The sequence below is a fragment of the Hyalella azteca genome, unplaced genomic scaffold (genome assembly GCF_000764305.2).
Source record: "Hyalella azteca isolate HAZT.00-mixed unplaced genomic scaffold, Hazt_2.0.2 contig5114, whole genome shotgun sequence".
NCBI classification, from domain to species: domain Eukaryota; kingdom Metazoa; phylum Arthropoda; class Malacostraca; order Amphipoda; family Hyalellidae; genus Hyalella; species Hyalella azteca.
In genome coordinates this window covers 326425-352537 of record NW_025935314.1, presented here as the reverse complement: position 1 = coordinate 352537, position 26113 = coordinate 326425, and the positions used below count along the sequence as shown (strand labels likewise).

Here is a 26113-nt window from a genome sequence, read left to right as displayed (position 1 = left end):
TCTCGACGTTTCTTTTGATAGCTACTGAAAATTTTCAATTATTTGTAATTTAGATTTTGTAAGTTATTTTTTATCTCTGTTAATTTGATAGTACAATGATTTATTTCTGACCTGGTGAAAAACTGGGGCAGGGTGGCCTATTGGTTACAGTTCAGAGTACCAGGATAGGCGCAGAGATGTGCCGGTTCGATCCCAACTGTGCGCCAGTTTCTGGTCAGAATCGGCAAGGTGGCCGGGCGGTTAAGCACAGCAGAATTGTAGCAGTGAGTTACGAGTTCGAGACCGCAACAAGCTGTGAATGTTCTGCGACGTTAAGAATCGGCGACTGGCCTATGGCCTAATAAACGCTGAAACCGCTGTTTATATTATTATTCTTATTTATTATTAAAATGGCGAAAGTTCATGATGGCGAAAATTTAACTTTGTAAGCGACGCTAATTAATTCAATGGTCAACTTTCGAGGAGCTTGAAGATTTGAGACTACTAAAGGAAATAATTAGTGTAAATCAGTTTAGAATAGAATTGAAGTGTCGGCGTTGAAGAAATAGGCCCATGGCCTGTTGCCGATTCTTGAACTTTTCGTGACTTGATTCACAAGGGATCCGGCCTTTGGAACCCGATCTTTCTAGATTCCATTACCTTGCAAACGACACTTGTCAAACTGACAGGGCGATAGTTGCCCGGGCAGCTTTTGTCACCTTTTTTGAACAATGGTGTCACTTGAGCTTCTTTCCAGTCAATCAGTTTGGTCTCCTTGATACCCGACTAATTATTATATCAAGATCTTTTGGATTTAATCAAGCGAAAAGTTCGATTCGTTGTGAACGCGAAAATTACGAGCCGAGGTCGGGTAGATCCTGCACATCAATCTAAGATTCGACATCGACAACTACCGTAGGAAAGTGCGCTTGGAAAGTGCGAAAATAATTTGATTACTTTTTCGAATGTCTTAATTGGAGCACGAAAAAATAAAATTTCGATACAATTTTTGCGAATGAGATATTTTACGCGAACAAAAAACTTTCCAATTAATTTTTTGTGATCTAGATGGGTATCTACCAGTTTCTAATAAAGCAAGCAAATCTTGCAACAATTCGAACTTTTGATGGAAAATCAAATAAAAATATTAAATTCTATGAACATAATGAAATGGAATGATTCGCACACTTGCAAAAGTATTGTCTGTAAATTCTTACTTCTATTAAAATTAACGGATAACGGATGATAAAATTGTGGGTAACACTCTCCGTGATTCACTTATTGGAATGCCTACCTAGACAAAAGCTTGAAACTAATGTAAGACGTATAAATGTACAATTTAATTTGCGTGAACTTCTGAGCGCGAGGAAACTATGATGATCATGTGCAAAAGAGAATTTTTCAGTTCTTGGCTGTGCATTTTAAAATCAGGCAGTGCGGTCTCAGGTCTGCAGTGGCAGCCTGGAGCTGGGCAGCTGGCAGGCTTATTCAGTTAGGCTAGTGAACTCTCTAAAGTCGGAGGTACATACTCTCTAATCTCTATAACTCATCTTTGATATATGCATTTAAAAAAACATGTATTTTCAAATATATAATCATAGCTTCAAATCTCACGTATATTTGTCAAATTTTGTGTGTTTGAAACTAATATTTTACCTGATTTACCCTGTCTGACAGGATGGAATTCTAATTTTGAAGGTTCATATATTATTTCGATCCACCAAGACCACTTTTTCTACATAACATCGTTATTTGAGGCAAAAAATGAACTTCTTAAAGGCTTAAAATACATACGCTAACTTGCTCAGTTTCTATAAAGTACCTAACCACTTGGAAGTTTTATGCCTGCACCTTTCACTCAACAATTGAAATTAGACTTATATAAAGTTTTAGTTAGTTGAAAATTTATCTCTTAAGTTGACCGCAATGAACTAAACTTCATTATGTAATCATTAGGCAGAGTTTTCCATCATGAAACACTTAACACGCAATTCAGAGTTCAGACGATCAGAACTAAATCACATGTGGGCCATCGTGCTACTGAATTGAATACCTAGCGGGGTGATTCCCGCTAGGTATTCAATCTAGCGGGATGATCAATGAACTAGCATTGATCATCCAGAGTCGAACAATCACTCATAACAGAGTCGAACTAATCACTCGTATACTTGGTGCAAGAGAATGAATAATTATGTTGTTTCTAATCAAATGAACGAAACCTTTTTCTCTTTCTGATCTAACGAACGAAAACTTATGATCAAACGAACAAAAACTTCTAATCAAACGAACGAAAACTTCTGATCAAACTAACAAAAACTGCTGATCAAACGAACGAAAACAAACTTTTGAAGATAATTTAGAAATCGTAACGTCTATTGAATTCTAATATGGATCATTAATTTTAGCATCGTATTTCCAAAAATCAAGTATTGCATTTCTTTTAATTGAAAAACATTCTTTTACATCAAAAACATGGTGTGACAAATTCGTCGCACAGAAAATAAAAGCTTCTACCGATAGTAATTACATGTTTGGAGTCAATCCTGCAAGTGTGACGGAAGCGTCACACGTTTTGAACTCGTTCGAACTACGTTTGATCGACTAGGCATCCATCCAATGTCATTCAATTTGTGATGTATGAAGGACAGTTTTACTTTCATTCCTATGATGCTCATTTTTACCAATTGAAGCTGTAGAATTAAATCAAAATAAAATACAAATAATTCGAGACTAAAATTTATTGAATTAAATGTAATTATTGTATACATGAAATGGTACATGCTGTTGATTTAAATTATATTAAAAATTTTTTTGGTTAGAATTTTGATTCGAAAATTCGAATTAGAAATCAAATTTTATTAAAATAACTTTTATTATTCAATACAACTTATGGTACATGTCTAAGCTCTGAATGATAATATATTGCTATAATTTCCGCTTCAACAACGAACGTTTTCTAAAAGACACCAGACGTTCGAAAACTCTCGATGGGAGACGAAATCATTTAGAATCTGAGGTGAAGTTAATTATATAGACAACATCGACAAAATAGGCAAAAAACATGAAAAATGTATGTCTGGACGCGTATCAATTGGTATTTATAATCTGAAACAAATTTCCATCATTTAAATTTCAGTATGGAATGTGGATCAAGTCTAATTATTGTGAAATCGAACTTGACATGACCAAAAACTATGCCTGTGACGCCGCCATGTCAGATATGATCGTGGAAACAGGATGTGAATGTACGCCTTGTTAAAGTCGAAGTTTATCTCATACTTTTGTGTGAAATCGAAAACTTTGTTGGTATCGTCCAATCGTGAGAATTTTTTATCTATTCTGGATGTGTTTTTTTTATTTTAGAACTTATTCATTGCAATAATTTGTCTACTACCCTACAGATAGACGACTAGTTAACTTGATTAGGCGTTCGCAACACGGGATTGGATTTCAAACCACGCGCGATTTCGGAAGCGCGATTGTTTCTAATGAGCTCCAGTTGATCTATTTTCATTGCAGTGGAAGGTGGTCCAACGCGGTGGTAGCTGGTAGGGAGTAGGGACTGTAGGGTTGGTTTTTCGATACGTTTTCATATATGGACATGAGAATATATTACCTATACAGAATTCCATACTGCTGTCTGACTCTGACCCTGGCATTTGGATTGGATTGGATTCGGGCTTTTCAGCGTTTGGGGCATGGTGACTCTGAGAAAAAAGACATTTCAGGGTCAGGCCTTTGCAATGGTCATCAGCCACACATCACATATTCATGTTAGTTGGAAGGAAAACGGGAGACCAAGCCCGGTGCCACCGGACCAGCCGCCGTGTGGAACCGTGGAAGCGATATTCAAAGGAGAGGCTAGTGGCTAGATACTACCAGCGTGGGAGGTTGTCTGCCGTGCGCGCGGGGGCTGCGAACAGCGAGCCGCCACTCCTCTAATTTAAGTTCGGCGTTCCCAAAACTCAAATTACCAAGGTAATTTAAAATTGATATGTTAATTGCACCATGGATACTACTTACTAAAAACTAAGAAAGGTGGGAAAGATTGTGGTAAGGCCTTAATGCCAAGGGTGAGTCCCAGCGAGATGAAATCAAGGGGAAGAGAAATTCATTGTTTTATTATTGCTAAATGCTATTTGTTAATTATTGAACTGTCTAGTTGATATCTATATTACAATATTAGCTATGAGTATGGGTATTGGGTTCTCTTAGGCATAGTGGCAACTGGCAAACCAGTGATTTTTTAGAATCAGTTTATTTTCATTTTCTCATTTACTCAAGACTTGAACAGTTAAACTTATATCTTATATATGATGATGCTGGCATGATACTTTGCTAGTCTACTTATAGGAGTTAAAATTTAACTTCAAGAAAGCAGGAAGACTAAAAACTCTCTGCTCTGCCACTATGCAGAATGCAGTCTCTAGGCCCTGGGTCCCTGAATGACTATTTGCGTTATATTATATTATTATGGTTTTTGGTTATCATGGTGCCAATCCATAGGTTATTCAAAAGAACCTGTTCTTATGTCATTTTGAACCGATCAACACTTCTTTATGGACCGATCGTAAAACACACCTTCACCGGCAAAAGCTTTCACACTTCTGAAGAATGCCAAGGGCATGGGGCCTTGCAAAGGGTTAAGACCGACGCACGGCGGTGCACCGATAAGTACTCACAATAATTCCCTGCCACCATGTTGGTTATTCTAATTTTATTGTTGCTTTTTTTCTCACACCCCTAGCCACCACAGTACCACTCTTGCCAACCTCCTCCTAGGCTCCTCTTCCTCACCCTCCATCATCCATGCACTCTCCAAAAATTGCTTTTCACTGTCAGTTATAGCAGGCTTAGCAGCAGTCACGCCCATTGACAGGTCCACAATCATTGCAATCCATTTGTCTTCTGTTTGCTTATACATTACACTATACCCTTATTCTTCTGATCCAGGATTACTCTCATCATTTCCAGTCTCTCCCGCTCATGTGCATCACATGCCATCATAAGATGCTCCAAAGTTTCCCTCTCTCCTCTGTCACACATAAAAAAAATATCCTCTCTTCTATCATTCCAACTGTATGTCCGACATCCGTGCATTCACACTCAATGCATTTGCTCTCACACAGAACATTAAGTCTCCATCTCTACTTCCATCATATATATACTCATACCTTGGCATCTCTTTCATCTTGTACAATCTCAGGCTGTCCTTTCTTTCTATCCTTGCTCCAAACTCTTAAAGCAACTATTTCACTCTCTTTTATATTTCTTTCTCCCATTCTTTGACATCCCATTTGATCCCTATTGCACCCTGTAGTCTGTACTGTTATCATCCATTTCTCTCTTGATCTATTATTCCCAGGGCGAGCCAATGTTTCATGTAACTCACACTTTTGTACTATTGCATGACACTTATGTTCCCATTTGCTCACTCCCAAGTTCCACAGGTACATCTTACGTGCCCAACGTACATCATTCATTCTTTCTAGTTGTACTTTATATCTCAATGCTGCTTAAATTCTTCTCTCTCTAAACAAACTCCATCCCATATCTGTACTTAGAGCCTCCACTGCTGTCAATCTGGGGTCTCCTAGAGCCAATCTAGCTATCATATTTGGTATAAGCTCCTATTTATTCAATTCACCATCATTCCATGAAATAACATCCATTCCATACAAAATCCCAGGTATTGCCACACTTTTCCATACCGTAAAATGGGGTAACTTTGACCACTTTTTTTTCAAGATGGTGCCATTTTTTTTACTAGATAAGTTAAACTTGAATTGAAACATGCAAAATACAGGCCTATACTCTAGCTTTACTCACCATAAATTGCTGGCTCCTGCCTCTCATAGTTTTGATGTAATTTAAAAAAAAAGTGCCCCTCAGGGGGGGACTTCTGACGTGTGTCTGTGCTTGTCAGAATTCCTATGGGATTTTGCGTTCCTAGGGGGATTGTCCCTGAGCGCCCCACCGCTGATCTCGCGGTGTCTGACTGCAGGTCTCAGTTGTGGGGTTAAGTTATTATGTAGGTAGGATTCCTTGCATTTCCCTTCTCTGACTCTCACGTGCGGGCGGCCAACGTCCCGTGTAAGCGACCTCTTGTTCGAGTGTCTTCGTTTCTGTTGCTTTTCACCTGTCCCTCCTTGTCACTTCGTCTCTTTGAGATGAGATGCTAACGCTGCTTCTTTCGAGCCAGCTTCAGCGAGCTGGACATCTGAGACCTTCCGCCCCTTGTGGGTGATGAATAATTGAGACCTTCCACCTCTATGGTGATGTTCATCTTGACTTTTGGTGCCAGATAGCTAAATAGCTGAAGCGCTAGTAAACATTTGGCCACTAAACTAACTAACTCAAAAAAAGTGATGGTCTTTGTTACCCCAGCTCTTGGGGTTTCTTTGACTGGGTGGTAAAATCAATTTTATTTTTTGGTAAAATAACTCCAAATAACTCCAGGTTATGGTGCATTGTAGTTGAACTTTTCTAGTTACATATGCAAAAGACAAAGTTTAGGAAAGTGTCATAGTTTGCAAATGGGGGGGTGCTGCCCCCAATGGGCGTAATGTGACCACCTAATGGCAGCCGTGATGGGTAACATTGACCGGTTTGGAAATAAAGTTAAAATTACCATATATAATACTCTGTAGAGTCTGAAACATAAAGAAAAAAACATTAATAGGTGTATCAAACATAAAATATGTTATAGGTACCCGGTACCTATGGTGATTTTAACTTAATTTCCAAGCCGGTCAATGTTACCCCGTCACAGCTGCCATTAGGTGGTCAAAGTTCCCCCATTGGGGGCGGCGCCCATTTGCAAACTATGACACTTTCCTAAAATTTGTCTTTTGCATATGTAGCAAGAAGAGTTCTACTACAATGCATCAAAACCTGGAGTTATTTTACCAAAAAATAAAAAAATTGGAGGGGGTACTCTGACAGGCTTTAAATACATAATAGCTCTTTTTTTCGGGTCACATTATTAATTTTTTAACCTATTAGATATGCAAATATAAATCTTTCTATTGTGTTACGTAGCCTCAGTATTAGGCCTTTGATGGCCATTGACAAAATTTTTCTATGTCAAATTGTTTTTGAGTTTTGGGGGTTTTTGTTAAAAAAACGGAAAGTGGTCAAAGTTACACCGCTGGTCAAAGTAACCCCATTTTACAGTACTTCTCTTAGAAACATCAACATTCAACAATTCAAACAGAGGGGGAATTTAATGTAGTTAATTTGCAGTGAGTCAGAAAATACCAATTTGTGGCAGCCAGGGTCAGCAGTGTTGCCAACTTTTTTCTTGCCAAGAATATCAGATTGCCTAGCTCAAAATACTGGAAATTTTATTTTTCAATAACAGATAAATACCTTCAAATTTGATTAAATAAATTATTAAAAAATAATGGAAAGAAAAGAAAAGTCATTTTAAGCAAATTTTCTCATTTATGGAAAAAAGGCACTATTGTGCTTGTCATGTCTGTCCGTCCGTGACTTCATGGATGGACGGACAAGAAAATGTGCTCTCTGTCACTACAATGAGTACCTACTGATCTAATTTTTTATTGTTTTTACCTTGCATATTTCTGGCTTGATGAATAATTAGCAAAATTGAACTCATTACATATCACCTTCTAATCGGTTCCATATTTGCATGATGCATCGTATGACTTTCTTGGAGCCATGGAAGATGGGATAAGTTGGGAGAAGGACCCTAAGAAATAGGAAACGGGAAAAGGATATTTGTTTTCATGGCTTATATTTAGAATTAGATTCCAGCCTTCCAAATAATTTTTGCTTCAGACTTGTCATTGCAACATTTATAATTACATTGCAAGATTAGTTACCGGTATTCTAAATATTGCTTAGAAAAGTCTTTGACTCTTTCATATCTAACTTTCATATGCATTGCATTTTTTAATAGAACCTACAATAATACTTTAGATTAAGTGCATCCAAAAAAAGGGGTGTTTTTTTAATTATGTTTTTTGGGGTGTAGATAAAGAATCTGAAATCCGTTTTTGGCAGTCAGCATCGGAAAACCAATTTTTTCCCCTGAGGCTCTAATTTGTCAAATAAAATCAGGCAAAAATTGGCAAAATCGGCGAAAAAACCTAACCTAACCGTGGTTGCAATGTTGTGGTTGCAAGAGTATATGGGTCACTGAGGCTAAGTTAAAAACGCTATAAATCCATGGATATTGGTGCCAAGATTTAACTTGCAATTTATCTTAGAAAATATATAAAAATCGGCATATATAAAAATCGGTTTTCCGATGCTGACCGCCAAAAACGGATTTCAGATTCTTTATCTACACCCCAAAAAAACATATAATTAAACAAGAAAAAACTTTTTTTGGATGCACTTGATCTAAAGTAATACCGTCAACCGGGGCTACTCGGGACTGGCGGGGCAACTCGGGACGCACCTCCGACATGTCGTAAAACTGTTATAGTAGCAAAACTAATTGGAATATTGCAAAACTAAATATACTGGCGTAAACATTAACATTTTTCCTATCTATGTAGTATAAAGGAAGTCGAAAAATACGACATTTACTAGCTTTGAAAAATTCCTGAAAAAAATGGTGAAAAACGCTATTTTGAAAAGTTGCTTCTGCTAAGGTCTGTAGCAAAAAAATATTTGCCGTATTAAAAAATTTTACTTACATAAAAGTTGCACCCAGGTGTCGCTTGAAAAAACGTAATTGACAGATTTTGCCTATCTCATTAAAAAAAATGGCAACCATTTCCGCATGGCGGGGCTACTCGGGACACCCCCCCGGGGGCCCGGGGCTATTCGGGGCACCCCCGAAAGCACATTTACAGTAGAACCTCAGTTAGCAAAGGCTCCAGTTAAGAAAAAAATTGATTAAAAACAAAGAATATTGATTACATTTACCTCGCTGAGCAAAAAAAAAGTTCACTTATTGTCCCGAGTAGCCCCATTCGACGGGGCTACTCGGGACACTCTTTTTTTTGCTTCTGGCACCTTACGAATAACATATGGAATTTTTTTTAAGATGCCATTCGATAGCCCTCACAAAGAGCTATAAAATGAGCCTAAACTTGTTCATGAAATGTTTCCTCCTAAGAAGTTATTAACAAAAAATGCTCAGAAGCGTCCCAAGTAGCCACGGTTGACGGCACCGAATCTACATAAGGAAGTCGATTCATAAACCAATTGGATTAATCTGTATAGCTAGGGATAAAATTCCACCAGAGTGGTCATAGGTCACTGGCCATTTGTTTTTAAACCACCTAACGAATGCAGGAGCTTGGGTTGCAGAGCTTGGTTTGACTGATAAGTGAGCAATCATGAACCATCATTCTCATGCACTTACTGCACTGAACACTTTTGTTGAATGTTATCATTTTGATTGGAGTTATTTCACCAAGTGGTAATCTCACAGTGCCAAAAATGGCTGGAAAGCTCTAGTTGCGCCGCTTGAAGGATAATCCAAGCCTACGCTGGGGGAAGTTTGAACATCAGAGGGGTAACTTAATGCAGTTCATTTGCAGTGAGTCAGAAAATACCAGAAATATACCAGATTTAGGCAATAAAACCAGATCATAAATATCAATACCACACACTGTCTCAAAATGCCAGATATGTGAAGTCTGGTACGGTATTGAAAAATACCAGTAAGCATCTCTGCCAGGGTGCTTGGTGCTGGGCTGCTGGCAGACACATTTTAGAATATCTGACAGGAGTTTCCTAAAATCCCTGAGAAAAACGATCATTTCACAGGTTATTTTTGAAAATTGCATGGGAAAATGAGCCGTTTTAAATTAACATTGTTCTGAAATTCTGAAGTCCAATATCCCAAAAACCATTGCTCTGCATCAGACAGCTTGCAAGGTTCAACTGCAATAACTTTTTTGTATGCAACTACTGAAATATAACTAAATTGAAATTTCATAAACCAATACATGAAAATAGGAACAAATGAAAGATATATTTGCTCATAATTTTATGTATTTTTTGAGTTTGTATCTAAGCTTAGGAGTACCATTAGGAGCTTTGTGACAAACCACAGATTTTTTAGAATCTGTTCATTTTTTATTTTCTCGTCTACTGAAGATCTAGAGCAATTTCTAATGTGAGATAATGCTTGTGTCCATGATACTTTACTGGTATACATTTAGAACTCAAAAATGAACTTGAAAAAGAGTCTAAAAAATCTCTGCTCTGACACTGATATTATTATTTAGAAGTCAGGAAGATTTACCAGGTGCATAGGAATTTATGTGGTCATTTTTTCAATCTGCACAGTATGCCAAAATATGCTGAGAAAAAATGCACCGTGCACCATAACTAAAAATAATTTAAACATGGAGGCTCAGCTTTGTGCTGAAGCAATCATATTCTCTCATGTGCCAAGGCATGTATGCGTATTAGTAATTTGTGACATGTATACATGTCTGCTGCTGCCAGCAGCTATGGCTAAGCAATGGTGCAATTGTATCTTTTCACAGTGGCACCATGCTGCTGTCAGCAGAATCAGGCATTGAAAGCATGTACTAATATGCATACATTTATTTTGCATAGCATTCAACTTTTAATTTTTCTCATTGTCTGCAAATGTATTGAACTCTAAGCTCCCAAAAGCAGTTGTAGCTTGAAGATTAGATTGGCCTGACTGCACCATTTTGAAAAGATTCCTGACCTGCTTTGTAAAATTTGACTAGAATGTAGATTTTTTATCAATTGACAAGGCTAAGTGTGGAAAATATCTATAGTAGTCCAAGATCAGTAAACTACTTTTGGCTGAAATAGCACAGCCCAAATATCTGTGACTCTGAAATCTTGTGACAACAAAGTTAAGTATTTTAGAAGAAAGCATGTGCCATTTGCTGTTATTTGGTGTGCCAAGTGGGCAGCTCAAGAAGCAGTTGCAAGGGTGTGAACCAAGAGGAGCAAATGATGGAAAGGATGCCCCAAAGGATGCAGACTAACAGTATCTGTCCAACAATGAGGAGATGGGACCATAGGAAATAATGGGCAGAAGAAGAAGTCCTCAGTGGAGTAAGGGGATCCATACTCCCAAGGCAAGCCAAGCTTAGGGAGCATTCCACCCTGAATGTGTATGGGCATCCCACTTAATACATACCTAATATCAATTATTTAAGTGTTAAGTATTAATACACAGTATTATACTGATCCGAACTACACTTTGTAAAGTTTCATGATCTCATAAGAACTTCAAAGATGTTTTGGTCTTGCAAGAAAGTTGCAGTTTAGTTTTGTTAGAAACTTTAGTCATTTCTATTGAAAGATAATGACATGAATGCAACTTAATTTGAATGGATGTTAGATCTTTCTTGCTATATTTGGATGCACAAGATTCCCACTAGATGTATTTTCTCTAATCTTATTTTTGATGAAATTGAACAATTATGCAATGGGATTACAAATTTAAGGAAAATCTGTCACTGGAATTGTAAAATTCCAGTGAAACATTCGTCCTTAATGTAGAACATCATTTCTTAATTTGGCTTAACTAACGTGTGTGTTCTAACTTCATCTATCTGCAACTTGGAAATTTCTGTGTGAGCAAAACTTCTGTCTACTGGAAGCAGTGAGATTCTACCAAATATTAGTTGCAATCTTGACAACTAACACCCACATATATTTTTCTTGAAGTATTTCCCAATGTTCCTATGTCAAGTTTCATCTTATAATAGGAACATGGGGTAACTATTCCATTATATTTTAATTTGGCTAAAATAACTGGATTTAATTTTATAATCTGATCAATTGGGCTTTGGATGCATGTAATTGAAGAATGTTCCATGAGAAAATGTTTTCATGATAACTAAAGGTTTTTTTTTATCGAATGCAGTCTAGATGTTTGCAGAAAGTAATGTTGAATTTCTTTTCTATAATGTTACAGTTTAGTATATGTTTCATTTAATTCCAAAATGGATCTAAAATCCATTTTAGAAAGTCATTTGAGTAAATGTGGAAATAAGTCAAAGATTAGTTCAGAGGATTCAGCAACAATTTCTAATGTTGGCAGTAGTACCAAATCAACTTTGCCTGAAAATTCATCTACCTTAGATGACTCTACATTTAACTCAGTCTTAGATGATCCAGCATTGGAGGCTGAAACTGAACAACTATTTGAGAAATATTACTGTGAATGGAAAGGCTTGGACTCCTCTCAGCCCTCCACATCCAAGCCTGTGCTGCCAAAATTTTATCAGAAGCTACCAGCTGAAGACGACACCTTGCGGCAGAAGCTGAGAGAAGAGTCTAGGGCCATGTTCCTTCAGCGTAAAAGTCGTGAGCTCTTGGATAATGAGGAACTAAAACAACTCTATGTGCTTCTTGATAAGCAACCAAGTCCACCCATAGATAACACTGAAGAGCAGCTCATTAACTATGATGATTTTCTCAAAGTAGCTGAACTGGCTGGCCCTAAGTGCCGCCAGTACTTCCAACCTACGACTTTTATGAAGTTGCTGCAGAACGATCCTTATGGCCGCATTTCTGTAATGAATTTCTTCAACTATGTCATGAGAAAAGTGTGGCTTCATCAAACGCGAATTGGCTTGTCTCTTTATGATGTCTCTGGCCTCGGTTACCTCAGAGAATCAGACCTGGAAAACTACATTCTTGAGCTCATTCCTACTCTACATCAACTGCAAGGACTTGAACAATCGTTCCACTCTTTCTATGTGTGCACCGCCGTTCATAAATTTTTCTTCTTCCTAGATCCCCTACATACGGGGCAGATTAAAATCCAAGACATCCTTTCGTGCAGCTTTCTGGACGACCTTCTGGAGCTCAGAGACGAAGATTTACCCAAAGACCAGCAACAGAGCAACTGGTTCTCGGCCCCGTCCACCTTACGTGTCTATGGTATGTACCTCAACTTGGACAAAGACAGAAATGGGATGTTATCGAAGCAAGAACTGCTGAAATTTGGTATGGGGACTCTGACTCCTGTATTCATTGACAGAGTCTTCCAAGAATGCCTCACTTATGATGGTGAGATGGACTACAAAACGTACCTAGACTTCGTCTTGGCTCTCGAGAACAAAAAAGAGCCGCAAGCCTTGCACTATTTCTTCAAGATTCTCGACATCGACAAGAAGGGGTATTTAACAGTGTTCACGCTCAATTATTTCTTCCGGTCCATTCAGGAACAGATGCGGCAACTCAACCACGACCCTGTCAACTTCCAGGATGTCAAGGATGAGATTTTTGACATGGTCAAACCTGCGGATCCTTGCAAGATTACTCTGCAGGATCTTTTGAACTCTGGACAAGGGGATGTTGTTGTTGGGATCCTCATCGATCTCAACGGATTCTGGAATTATGAAAACAGAGAAATCAATGTTCCTGACCAAAACGAAGAACCTACTCAAGTTTAAATTCTATTTTAGGTTTTCTAATAGAGCTTTAATAGGTTTCTATAATAAAGCTGCCGAGTGTGTAAAGAATCTAAAATTACTTTGTGATATCTCATTGATAGCTTCTTTCAGCAGCTATCCTCCTATAAGCTTGAATAATTTTTTTTAATTCCGTTTCTTTTAAATTCAAGTAAAGTTAAATAAGATCCCAAACCAATTACTGTACGTCACATTTTTCTGCTCGCTTATTTTTATTTTAGAGGGATCATTGATCGTATGGGCTATTTTTTCAAAACCTTTTGCATTCAATGAATAAAAGTTAAAAAAGTATATAGGTGCTATTTATGCTGTGTCTCTGAACAGAAAACATTCCGTGCCACGTCGAACACCTATGAAGTTTCTCCATTCATTTCCTCCTATTATTTATAGTAGGCATTGTAGGAGTATTGACGGTATTGGTCGCATGCAGGTCATAGTTATCACAAATAAAAACAAACGTTTTACGATGTTAATTTTGGTGATGTCCATTACGCTATTCTCTATTTAATCACCATTAAATAATCACTCATCAGGCACCTCCATCAATAAGGCATGCATTAGTAGGCAATTATAACGAGTATTACGTCGAGTCATTTCTAAGTTATTCGTTTAACTCTCTTGTTCTTATGTCATTCGCAGGTAGAGTTGAAATTGTGAGTTAATTCTTCAGAGCATGCGCACTGTCAGTGGTTTTATAGTTGTATTCACATTGAGCTGTGCATAGGGTGAAGTTGCCAAGAGAATATATTCGTTGCGTACCAAACTAAATAAAAAATGGGCAAGAATAAGAACGGTGGCAAGACTACGTTAAGGAAGTTGGCCGCGCAAAATTCCGGTATCAAAACTAAAGATGGGTCATCCGTACCCAAATCTGCTCCCAGCGAAAATAGGGGTGGACCTAACTCTCCTTCCACTGACGCGAGTAAGAACTCCCAGAACAAGAAAACACTCGCTGGTTCTACCACCGGTTCTTCAGACCCACCAGTTGTAATACAGAACTCTGCAAGGGAAACCCCGATAAGACCTGCTACGGTTATTGCAAGCAAGACTCCTGCTAGTACTGCTCCGACCCTCCTAAGACCAAACCTGTCGATTCCACCGACGAAATCGACACTACCCCCTCCGCCGCCAGACCCAGTGTTCGTGCTGAGGGGAGCGGCGTCCCCCGTAACTTGTGTGCAGTTTATCTCCCCGGCGTTGAGACTCAATGAGTTGTCACCATCGCAGTCGGAAGCGTTGAATGCAACTTATGGATCCCCAGACACGGACCGAGGGAAGGACGAGGCTTCGTCGGCGAAGAGGTCCCATGCCCCGCCGTTACTCAAACTCCCTCCGCCAGGGTTCCTTCAACCCACTACGCACATCGCCGCGGGAATGCAGAGTGGGCAGATCTGCATCTGGGACCTCAAGGTAAGTCTTGCAACTTTTGCACACCCAGAAGAATTTGTTAACCTTTAACTGAATCTGAGTTCACTGGAATGATTTCGTTGAATGGAAATCTGAAATGAAAAAAATTGAATTTATATTAAATAAATTAAATTTTCAGCGAAATTGATTTCTTATACGTGCATGAAAACGAGAGGTTCGCGATAATAGCTGAATTATTGTCACCCATTCCTAATTAATGTTTGCTTTGTCAATATAAATTAATGCTTTTTCTTCCTAGTTAAGAATTGTATTTTAGTGTAACTATTTGTTTCCTTGCGTGACACCAGACAAAGGTACAAGTTGCATGCTGGCAAGCGCACACCTATGACTGTGCCGTGTTGGCGCTCAAGAGCGTGACTCCCACGAACCTCGTCTCCATGGGGAGAAGAGACAGCCTGAAGCTATGGCATATCGATCTTTCCACCACCAACGAACTAGAGACCAACTCCTGTGATCCCGCGGCTGACAAGGAGGACGGTTCTCCGAAGAATAACCGTGTGGTGCCCATATGCAAGACTCAGATTTCTCTGGGGGATTACCTAGGGTTTGCATCGTGTGACGTGTTCAAACAATTGAACTGCATTGTTGCTGCCATGCCTGGGGGACCACAGGACGCCGTAAGCGTTTGGTCAGTGGATGACCGCATCAAGATCTGCCAATTGCGGGTCAACGAAACCACCAAAGTAGGGAGTGTCATGCAACTCAAATGGGTCGAAAAGAGGAACCGAGTGTCACTTTTGGTTGCCTACGAGAGTGGAGACCTTTGTCTTTGGGACTGGAGCAACAGAGATCTCCACTCCATTGCCTGCATTAAAGGCACTCCTGTATCTTTGGAGTACGACCAGAGTTTAGGCAGTGGGATCCTTGGTACCACCGAAGACGGGATTTTCATATTCAACATCTCGAGTACCTTAGACCTGACCATCGTAAGGGAGATCTCTGTTACAAACGAGGGTCTTGGCTGCTGCATTTCTCGACCGGACAGCAAGCTTTACGCCACTGGCGGCTGGGATAACAGGATTAGGATTTTTTCGTGGCACAAACACAAGCCTCTGGCGGTTCTTGACTACCATGCGAACAGTGTGTCTTGTCTGCATTACTCGGCGAGCAGAGCTGTCAGCTCTGATGGAGCTGGGCCAATTAGTGCCGGGGCTGAACATGTGCTTACTGCTGGATCGTTGGATGGAAGTGTTTCTCTTTGGAAGATTTATTAAGGTAATCCCGATGGTGACATTTTTCGTGCATTTCAATTTTAATACAAAGAGAAGTACCCAATGAATTCTGAACTGCATGTATCTGGGAGAAGAAAGCCTTCTAATGCATTTCTTTTTTCTCGAGTGAAATAATTGACCGTTTTGAAGCGACCTATTTTTCACACAAATCTGCTAAGTATTTAAATTTAATAAGATTGTTTTTTAATTCTGGGAATTTTTTTGAAGATAATGAGGAACATCACACTTATGCCAATTTCCACATGCGCTCTTCTCACATCTATTCTAACCCTGGTTGCAATCTGTTCTGTGAACCGAAGCACTGTCGAATTCGTTTTCTGTATCTAGGAATGCCAAGTACCCTTTCTTTAGTTCTCTCGGTAAATTCATTCCCGAAAGATATATTTTTATTCACTGTCACATCTTGATTCATTCTGTTCCTCATCTCACCTAGCCCTCTTAACTTTCCTACAACATCGTAGCACGCACTAATTTTTATTAGCGCAGAATACCTTCTTGCAATACGCACTGACACAGCCTGTGAAATCATTCTGTATTGCCTTATCTTTATCCTTCTCTCATGACCTTCCATTTAATGCAAAAATACTAGACTTCAATTCCAGACGTCTGGCACACACTCGTTTGACCAGGTCTCATTGAACTGACCAGTTCATCTGTATCCTACCGACTGGCTTACTTGCAGATCTTGTGTTGACATTATTTCTTTTCAAAAATGTGTTGTCTCGAGGTTAGCAATTTCAAGTACTCACCTGTTCGGTTATAACGTATTTTTCACGGTCACATGAGTGGAGACAATAAAATAATATTCACGATAAAGGCATTTATTTTTCCGTCTATTTAGAACTAAATGCTCGCTAAAGGCAGAAGAATCTATCTTCAAACTTGAGTTATCACGTGAAAAAGCGACTAGAAGATTAGAGCAAACGGTGAAATACAAACAGATGTCAGAAGGGAGGAAACGACCAACATAGTATCAAAAAGTATCAAAAGTGAGACGCAGCAATACGCATATCATTTATTGTTTTGAGAATCTTTTTCTTGTTAATGTTCTGAAAAAATGAGTCCCTGCCTCATTTTGTACCGCTAAAATGCACGCGTATTTCTTTTACGACTCTTGACATCTTGGTTTATTCAAATCGGCGCCCTTATCACGTTATACAATAACAAGAATTTTAATAGCTACTAACGATTTTATAAGCTACATCGGATAACTCGGAGCAAAGCTATGAAGTAACATCCTGCTTATCGTCATACATGAAATTTACACGAGTAATGTAACAAAGTAGAAGCATTACATTATATGAATAACTGTAGATTTTACCGCGATTGGTTCATTTAGCTACCAAACTATTATAAACCCGGCATTACCTAACAACTACAGGATTGCAATTTCTTTATCAGCAATACATATTCTTCGCCGGTGAGTATTCACCTGTCAGGATGATAAGGTTGTTAATAGCAATATTTTTGCTTGACGTGCAAATGCCTCCACTCTCTAGAACGATAATTCAATTATTGCCTAAAACTGGACGCGTTTCTCGTGAGGTCATCTATGCCAACTGCTGATCATCTTCTTGACTTTGGCAGTGGAATACTTGAGGGACTTCCACAGGCCTGCTGTGACGACTCCTTTCAGCGCCTGCGTCAGGCTCGAGCGCGATACGATGCTGCGAACACCTGATGAATTAAGTTACGATTAATTGAGAGTAATATTAGCAATGACGGTCTTATGAATAGATTGTCGATATTACAGGAAAATTTAATGCAAAGCATGCTGTAGACGTACAATAGAACAACAGCAAAGTTTAGTTTCAACGTATTATATGAGAATTGTGTAAGTCTTCTCACGTATCTATAGGCATGTAAGAAAGCGCAAGATAGTGTTTTTAATACTCGCCTATTACCAGGCACCAAGATAAGAAAAGCCAATTTCAATGAATGTGTACACATAGCGACGGATTTCTCGTCGTTAATTGGGGCGGTTTACTTTGAACTGCCTTTTGTGGTTGGCTGACGGTGTTACAATCTCGTAATTATTATTGAAAGTCTTCACCGGAATGACAGGCATAGACCACATACCTTTTATGACCATGTCCTGAGTATCAGGATCCTGGGCGGCCACCAGCAAAACCTCCTCCACGTCTCTGTTACGACCGTCTTTGTTGCAGTCACGCACCAACGCTAACTGTCACCACAATAGTAATTAATTAATACAGGTGTATCAATCACATAATTGAATATTCATTCTAAATTAAAAGCACACAATATATAGACAAAACCAGTATAGCGCTGAATTTAAATGGAGGTGATTCAGGATTTTTACTTGACACAAGAGAAACAATGCAGACAGATTGTTCATAATCACGTGATAATTTATCCTAGATTAAGGCAGGAAAAAGTTAGAAAGGAAGTCAGTAAAATCTGTCCTTTAACTGGTGTAATATACACGACGACGACATGAAATACTCAATTTGAGACACAAAAATATACGTGGAAATTTATACTTGTAATTGAAGGGATGCATTAAAAATGTGTGCTTAAATATGACTTCGAGTAAAACAAAGAATAAATTACTTTAAACTATGCTGATGTTATGAACCTTGCATTAAGTTTACACCATTTATGTCTTCAGCTCCCGATGGATTTAGTTGCGAAATCATTTTTTTAAATGCTGAACCTTCTTGGCACTTCTTTTCTATTGAAATTTCAGGAAAGTAATTAGCACTGAATTAAAATCCAAAGTGGAGCTTTTCCTTGAACCATCGAAATTACTACTTAACCAATAAAGAATGAATGACTCAGGCTGAAGTCATTTATGGATAATGCCGAAGGCATTTGTAGCAAATACCAAAGGCATTTGTGGCAAATACCAAAGGCATTTATTGCAAATACAAAAGGCATTTATGGCTTAAGGCCGAAGGCATTTACGACTAATGCCGAAGTCATTTAAGGCTTAAGACCAAAGGCAGTTATAGCTTCTAACCGAAGGCAAAGAGAACCTCATATTAATGCCAAGACCAGCACCTGGAGCTGCAGTGGCAGCAGGGAGAGGTGCCTATACTTGGCGTGCGGCGAGGTGTCCTGTATTGCGGTACCAGGGGCGGTGGCGTCCAGCAGAACGTAGTCCTGGAGGCTGTCCAGCACAGGCGCGTACAGCTTCCTGAATTCCAGCAGCTGAGCCTCCACGATGTTCCTAACCTTGTGCTTGTCCTCCCCCACGTGCATCCTGAAGTCACCTGTAATGTTCCTCAAGACGTTAATGATTGTTTGTGACTTGACCACCGCGTCAGGTAGCATAATTTAGTAAAATACTAAACAATCGTACTTAGTGCATTTTAGTATAAATGTAGTCCAACTAAAGTTAAACTAATGAATAATCACTTTTTTGATTGGAATCGTTCAAGTAAGAATAAACTATATACATACTATCATGTTGACGGTTAATTATGTCCCATTAGAATTATTAATTATTATAGATAGTCAATTCATTCCCATAACCCCAAGGGTGGTGCATCTGCACTTAAGAGCAACCTGCTGCAGGCTCTGGGTCCCTCGCAGTTATGCAGATATTATCAAATTTTGCATCACCGTCAAAATTAACATAGAATGAAGGATGATGATGATAACGGAGTGGGAGAAAAAATCGCCTAAATTTAAAGTATGAAGTGTAAAATTGTGACAAGTACCGTATTTAATTATATATGTGGTTGAAATTGTGTTTACCAGCAATCCAAATAAGATAGAAATAGGAAGGAAACCTTTAACCTTTATTCCAGTAAATTGAAGCTCAATGAATTAAAAAATTTCATATTCATGCTGTAATCCTATGAGCATGCAGAGTAACGAAGAGTAGGTACCAAAACGATAGAAACATACATGTAAGATATGTAATGCTATATGCATGTGCAAGGATATGAAAGACTGGTCACTATTTGATGAATTAACAATACTGTCTTCTTAGTTTCAAAGCCGGGATAATTTATTTATCAATAACTAAGGTAAAATACTTGAGCCAATGATCAGACCAGAGTATGAGAGATGTGCTATGGTGTGATAGAGTTCCTCTTCACTGAAAGTATCAGGCAGAAGCAGCAAGGCAGTCCGCACTGCATAGCTTAGGTTCAGTTGTAGCGCTCGCTCAAGCTCCGGATCTTTGCTGTCTGGATAATGAATAGAAAGTTTTCATTTCACAATAGGGATAGGACACTGAATTACTACCACATCCGATGTGAATCTAAACTTTAGGATTGGTTTGATGGTCTCAATTTAAATGTCAAATACAAATGTATTTTATGAAAATTTTTCAGGCTACTCCAAAGCAGAAATCTCCAATGATAACTTTAATTATACTTATATACTCCCTGAAAATTAATTCATTATAATTCTTCAAATACATATATACCTATCAAGTTACCCTAGCATTATCAAGGATAAGTGATCATTGAAATATAAAATCAAATTTATTCAAATTCCATCGCAATTGTTAAAATCATATCGGTCATTTTGAATCTAATGTGCTGCAATTTAAAAGACTCATTTTAAAAAAAGAACTACATTTTAAAAGAACTACAACCCACACACAAACCTTAACAAATAGGTACGGATATATAATATGACAGGTTCTTAAATTTGCCAACCTCATGAAACAAAAATTATTGTAGTAATACCTACCCTTATGTAGAATATTGACAGGCTTGTGCAATCGCCCAGCCACATAAAGTGTTTCCCAATCAAGCAGATCACAGATCAGGTCCCGCTCTGATATCACACCATACTTAATCAGCTGTAAGAAAACAATTGTAGCTAGTCAAATATACAGGAAAAAGATTATTTTTCATTCTTTGTTATGGAAAAAATTTCATTAATCACTGAACTTCAAAAAAAAAAATGCTTTCAATGACCAATTCTATTCCTAAAAATGAATAATTTTTAAAAAACCTAGCAAATTGGTTATATTGAACTTGTTACTGCTGGCAACATAAGTGCTTTTTATAAGTCTGTAGTTATTGCATAATTGAAGCTTAAGGCATTTATCCTAGTAGAAACTTAGCTTAGACTGGAGGAACACTCACTCCTTCATGAGTTGGCACCAGAGTATTGTAGTATATCTTGGCCCCCCAGTTACACTGGACAGTCTCAATTGTTGCCGGCCCAAGTAGACGCAGACTTGAGTAATGCCTGGGGTTGAGGTGCATGTTTTCTCTATGCCAGACAAGAGGATCTTCCACCACAAAAATGAAGTCAATCATGCTAGACCTCTGTGAAAAAACAATGCAATTAAAATGAATGGCAAAATATTGACTAACTTGTAAATTGATAATATTATGCATCAAAATTTTTAAAGATTTTTCAGATTATAATTGTCAAAGAATTTATTAATAATTAAATATTATTGTTTTATTGACAAATTAGTGCATGTATATATATGAATTATAGAACCAAACTTTTATTATTATTCATATATATTCTCCTTGCACCATAATAATTTTCAAGAAGAATATTTCACAAAAATTCAAACTTACTGTTATAGCATGACCAACTTGTGGCATCACCCCCGATCCATAAGCAAAGGCCATAGAGTAACCTCTGGGGAAACTCCTGATGATATTTTGGTACACAGATACCATGTTCTTTTTTTGTGATGTATCACTCAATTTAATAGACAAAACAATCCAGATTAAGAAGTTTCATGAGAGAGAATCACTGTGACTTGAGATGATATGCTACTTAGTCAAGATCAGCAACACCATATCGTTTGTGCATGACTTTAAGAGAGACACCTTCAATTTGAGCAAGTTGTCCCATGACCATTTGTGCAGTGTCTTTCAGGTCATTATATTTATGCAGTCTGTCTATGTACATTTGAAGCTCCTGAACATCGCACCCTTCATTCTGTAGTTTTGCAATCTCATCATCTAGTTCTTTTTCTTTCTGCATCAACTCTTCAATGGATAAGTTCTCAGAAGTAGAGCTTTGAGATTTACTAGCTGATGAAGAACTAATATTTCTTTTTCTTACAAGACAAATTCTTTTAGGCGTTGACACTGTTGATGCTCTTTCATCTTCCAAAGTGCATTCTTTGTTTGCAAGGGGACTTTTGAAAGGTGTCTTAAATGATTTAAGTTTGACAGCAGGTGATTTGTCAGTCAATTTTCTTTTCAACAAATTAGAATAATTTGTTGGTGTATTTAAGACTGGGCAAACAGTCCCTGATGCTGCATCAGCTACAACAGATGAACCAATGCTATCATTATGGTCTTGAGAGAAACTTAGTTGTTCATTCACACAACTTTCTTTAACAAGAGCTTCAAGTTTGGTGACTACAGGAGAACGAAAGGGGCTCTTGAAAGCACCATGCACACTAGCACTTTTGACACGTTTTGTACTTAAAATGCTCGGAGAAGACATCAGGCATTCTCTGCACAAAAAATTAAGATTTCAAATAATATAATGAGTGAATTTAAAATTCAGCAGTTCTATTAATTTATTATTTTTTTCAATTTAAGGGAGCTGTTCCTGTTGTTATTGTAGAGAGACACACTTTTATTGACTCTGCAAATTCACACCAACTGACTGAGGGCATATGTTGAATTGCCCTTATTAAAATCAGAGTGGCATTGAAATTTGAATATTTGATTTAAAACCTCTGGCTTGGCAAATGAATCTATCCATTGGGAATGGCTTTCAGGCCATTGGGAGCCATTGGGAATGGCTTTCGGGCCATTGGGAGCCATTGGGAATGGCTTTTGGGCCATTCCCAGCCATTGGGAATGGCTTTTGGGCCATTGGGAATGGCTTTTGGGCCATTCACACTATAGCTTGGAAATTTTTTGCCTTGAGATGAGAGTTGAGAATGAGAAATAGATGTAAAGCTTAAAAATGAACTAATGCCTTAGAATGTTCTCATTTTTAGTCACTATTTATAAAATATCCAAATCCTTTTTCTAATCCATAACTTGAACTAATATGCAATTTTCAAATTCTTGAAATTTTCTTTGGAGCTTGATGAATTACCTTTTTCTAAATTTTTAATATAAGTGGATAATTGAGCTCAAAGATATGAAACTTACCAACTTGTGTGACTTAGGAGCTTTGAGAGTAGAATATTTAAAGCTCTTGTCATATTTTAGTTTGAAATTTAATATGCAATAATAATAATTGCATATGATTTTTGAAGATAGTTTCTTAATAATCAGGTATGGAATCTGGTTTATCTACTTTCTTTGTTGGCTGTTGAAACTAGAGCTTTACAGTCATTTTTGGAGACTCAAGATTTTTGCTATACAATGAGATAAACCTACTAGCCATGTTACCAGTCTCCATTGCTACTGTTGAATTTTGAATTGTTCAGCAAGATCTACCCAACCTCAGTTCCCAAATTACGAGGTGTTTCGTGTTTGCAACAAATTTTCTACTTGATCTGACTCCATGAGATCTTGGTGAAATAACTAGTCAGTTGTCAAAGTCAAGTCTCAAGAATACAGAACAAATTTCTGCTAATTATTTCATTTATTTGCTTCAATCTTCTCAAGAGCCCTGAACACAATTTTCACATCTCTGATATAAGTTTTGCCATTTGTTTTTCATTTTTACCATTATTCATCATTGTGAAAATTTGTTATAAATTGCATTAGAGCTACTGGCTCAGTCTGTCTGTGTCTGTATAGACTATAGGGTATACTAGCTACAAAAATGCATTGGCAAAGAAATTTTGAGCAAACAAAGAAATTTTGAGAGACTAAAATATGGTATCTAACTCAAAAGTAATCATACAAACTCAAAAAATATTAACTAACAAAATCTCAAAGCTACAGACTACAGACACAGAGGCTGTTCACACAGTTATGGGGCCAAACAGTCCAAACCCTGAACCAGCAAGGAAACTAGTCTCCCATACCATAGAAAACTGGGTAAATTGACCATCAGCCCTACTCAGCCAGTCAGCCCTAGCATCCATTCACAGAAAAAAAAACAAATTATGACCAAAGAAAATTCAAACTAAGAATGGCAAACCTCAAACGACATCAACAGAGTGATGATGGTGAAGTCGACAATGGAAAAAGATTTAGGAGTTAATATCAACACTGAGTTGAAATTTTCTAAGCATATTGAAGGTCAAGTTAATAAAGCCAATGAACAACTTGGAATGATCAGAGGCTCTTTTGAGTTCCTAGATGCAGAAGCGATGAAGCAGTTGTTTGTTGATGTCGTGCACCCAAACCTAGAGTTTGGAAACATTGTGTGGTGACTGTGGTGGTCACCGAAACTTGAAAAGGACAAAAATTCAAGAGAGTGTTCAAAGACGTGCAACAAGGATAATTCCGGGCTTGAAAGGCAAGTCAGAAGTCCTATGAGGAAAGATTGAAGATTATGAAGCTTCCAAGCCTCAGTTATTGACGTCTGTGTGGGGAATTCATTAAACTTGATTGAAGCATACAAGTATACTCATGGCTTATGCAAGGTCCCAGAGCCAGAAGGATTACTAGAATTTGAAACAAGAACCAACACCAGGGGCCACCGGCCACGGCTATAAACTAAAAAAAACTGCGTTGTAACACATCCATGCGACAACATTTCTTCTCGCTTCGAGTCACCGTCACTCACCGACATGTGGAACAGCCTCCCTGATAGCATCGTTGATGCTTCAAGTATGAACGCCTTCAAGAACAGACTAGACGAAGCTATGCAGGAGCATATGATGATATGTTCAGTCTTAAATTAAAATGCCTAGCAAATTACGGACCAGGCTATAAGTCCAGCAGCTCTCTCAATCAATCGTCAGTTCTGGAAAGATTGGGTTCCAAAGGCCGGATCTCTTGTGAATCAAGTCACGAAAAATTCAAGCAAGGTAACATGGCCATGGGCCTATTTCTTCAGTGCCGACACTTCTATTCTAAAAAGAGAAAGCCAGTTTGTGTTGTGACGGTGTTTATCATGGGACTAGTTTAAAAATTACTCAAATTTATTCTTAAATACAAAATTTTCATTTGCAAATATTAACATAAACTTGAAATGCTAGGGAACGCAAGATCAGAAACGTGCTTTCACAATGAATGCAACTGACGTACTCCGGTCCCGGTGCACACTGCACAGAAATGACAGTAGACTGAGTAGAGGTGGTGAGCGGCTTCTTCTTCTTCTTCTTTGCGGAGGGTCCACGCTGGGTGGACATAAAGCCACAGGTCTGCCTGATGGGATGACCGTTGGGCCTGAGAGCTTGTTGGTTAAGTTTTTAGCTTCTTGGTACGGGAAGCTAGTCAGTTCTCTCTTAAGAGAGAACAGTTCTCAGGTAGCTCCATATAGGATTTGAGGAGTGTTAAAGGAGACAAGTATTAGAAAATGGACTTAAGACTAAATGCTCATTTGAAGCAAAGCATAAAAGGTAAATGAATGCTGGTACAGCCTCCCTACCTACTTCAAACACCCGAAAGACATGCCTAGATTTTGATAAATAAGCCAACAACAACAGATAGAACATAAGTAGCAGCAGCAATCAAACATGTGCATAACTGCCATGCATGCTTGTGTACAGCTGTTGCATGGCAACCTACAGCTCGCTTATCCTACCTGACTTCAATATGAATAGAGTAAAAAATCGAAATATTTTCTGTTGTACATTATCATTATGGTTGCCTTCCCCTAACAAATTACATAGAGTAAATTCTACATTAATGCATCTTAAATTACGTTGTAGCTCTTGTCTTGGCAGCACGTGACGTTGACAATCCAGAAGAAAATGCTTGGACAAGATCTTGAATTTTGTAGACATATTCTTTGTACGAGGGGTTTATGGTGTTCCTGATTGCATACAAAGCTGACTGGGAGTCAGTCAGCAGGAGAATGTTCTCTGCGCTTAGCCTCGGGTCCACACTGCAAAGCTGTAGGGCCTTGACAATTGCAAAAAGCTTCGAGTCAAGGACTGTGTGAGCAGGGTTCAGCTTCCATGTGGTAATGCTGTGTAGACTGTAGAGTTGGTACATATATATAGCTGCAGCTGTAGACCCATTGCTGAGTTTTGATCCATCTGTATATACATGCACATAGGAAGGGAAGTTACTATTGCAATAATCATTG

The 26113-nt window shown here is 38.3% G+C and overlaps 3 protein-coding genes across 3 annotated transcripts; 2 read left to right on the top strand and 1 right to left on the bottom strand.

Moving 5' to 3' along the window:
• The first annotated feature begins 11837 nt into the window (after positions 1–11837).
• LOC108675492 (serine/threonine-protein phosphatase 2A regulatory subunit B'' subunit gamma) lies at positions 11838–13377 on the top strand. The gene has a single exon (XM_018163517.2). It carries the CDS (start codon positions 11904–11906, stop codon positions 13359–13361), a length of 1458 nt encoding a protein of 485 aa, XP_018019006.1. The 5' UTR covers positions 11838–11903; the 3' UTR covers positions 13362–13377.
• A 39-nt stretch (positions 13378–13416) lies between these two features.
• On the top strand, positions 13417–16865 carry LOC108675491 (guanine nucleotide-binding protein subunit beta-like protein 1). The gene is made up of 2 exons (XM_018163516.2): positions 13417–14789; positions 15095–16865. Exons 1-2 carry the CDS (start codon positions 14154–14156, stop codon positions 16019–16021), a joined length of 1563 nt encoding a protein of 520 aa, XP_018019005.1. The 5' UTR covers positions 13417–14153; the 3' UTR covers positions 16022–16865.
• LOC108675493 (phosphatidate cytidylyltransferase, mitochondrial) lies at positions 16845–22459 on the bottom strand. The gene is made up of 7 exons (XM_018163518.2): positions 21562–22459; positions 21112–21297; positions 20711–20822; positions 20065–20199; positions 19064–19275; positions 18119–18224; positions 16845–17716 (listed from the first exon to the last, which is right to left on the bottom strand). The coding sequence occupies exons 1-7, from the start codon at positions 21664–21666 to the stop codon at positions 17586–17588; spliced, it is 987 nt and encodes a 328-aa protein (XP_018019007.1). The 5' UTR covers positions 21667–22459; the 3' UTR covers positions 16845–17585.
• Between the last annotated feature and the right edge of the window lie 3654 nt (positions 22460–26113).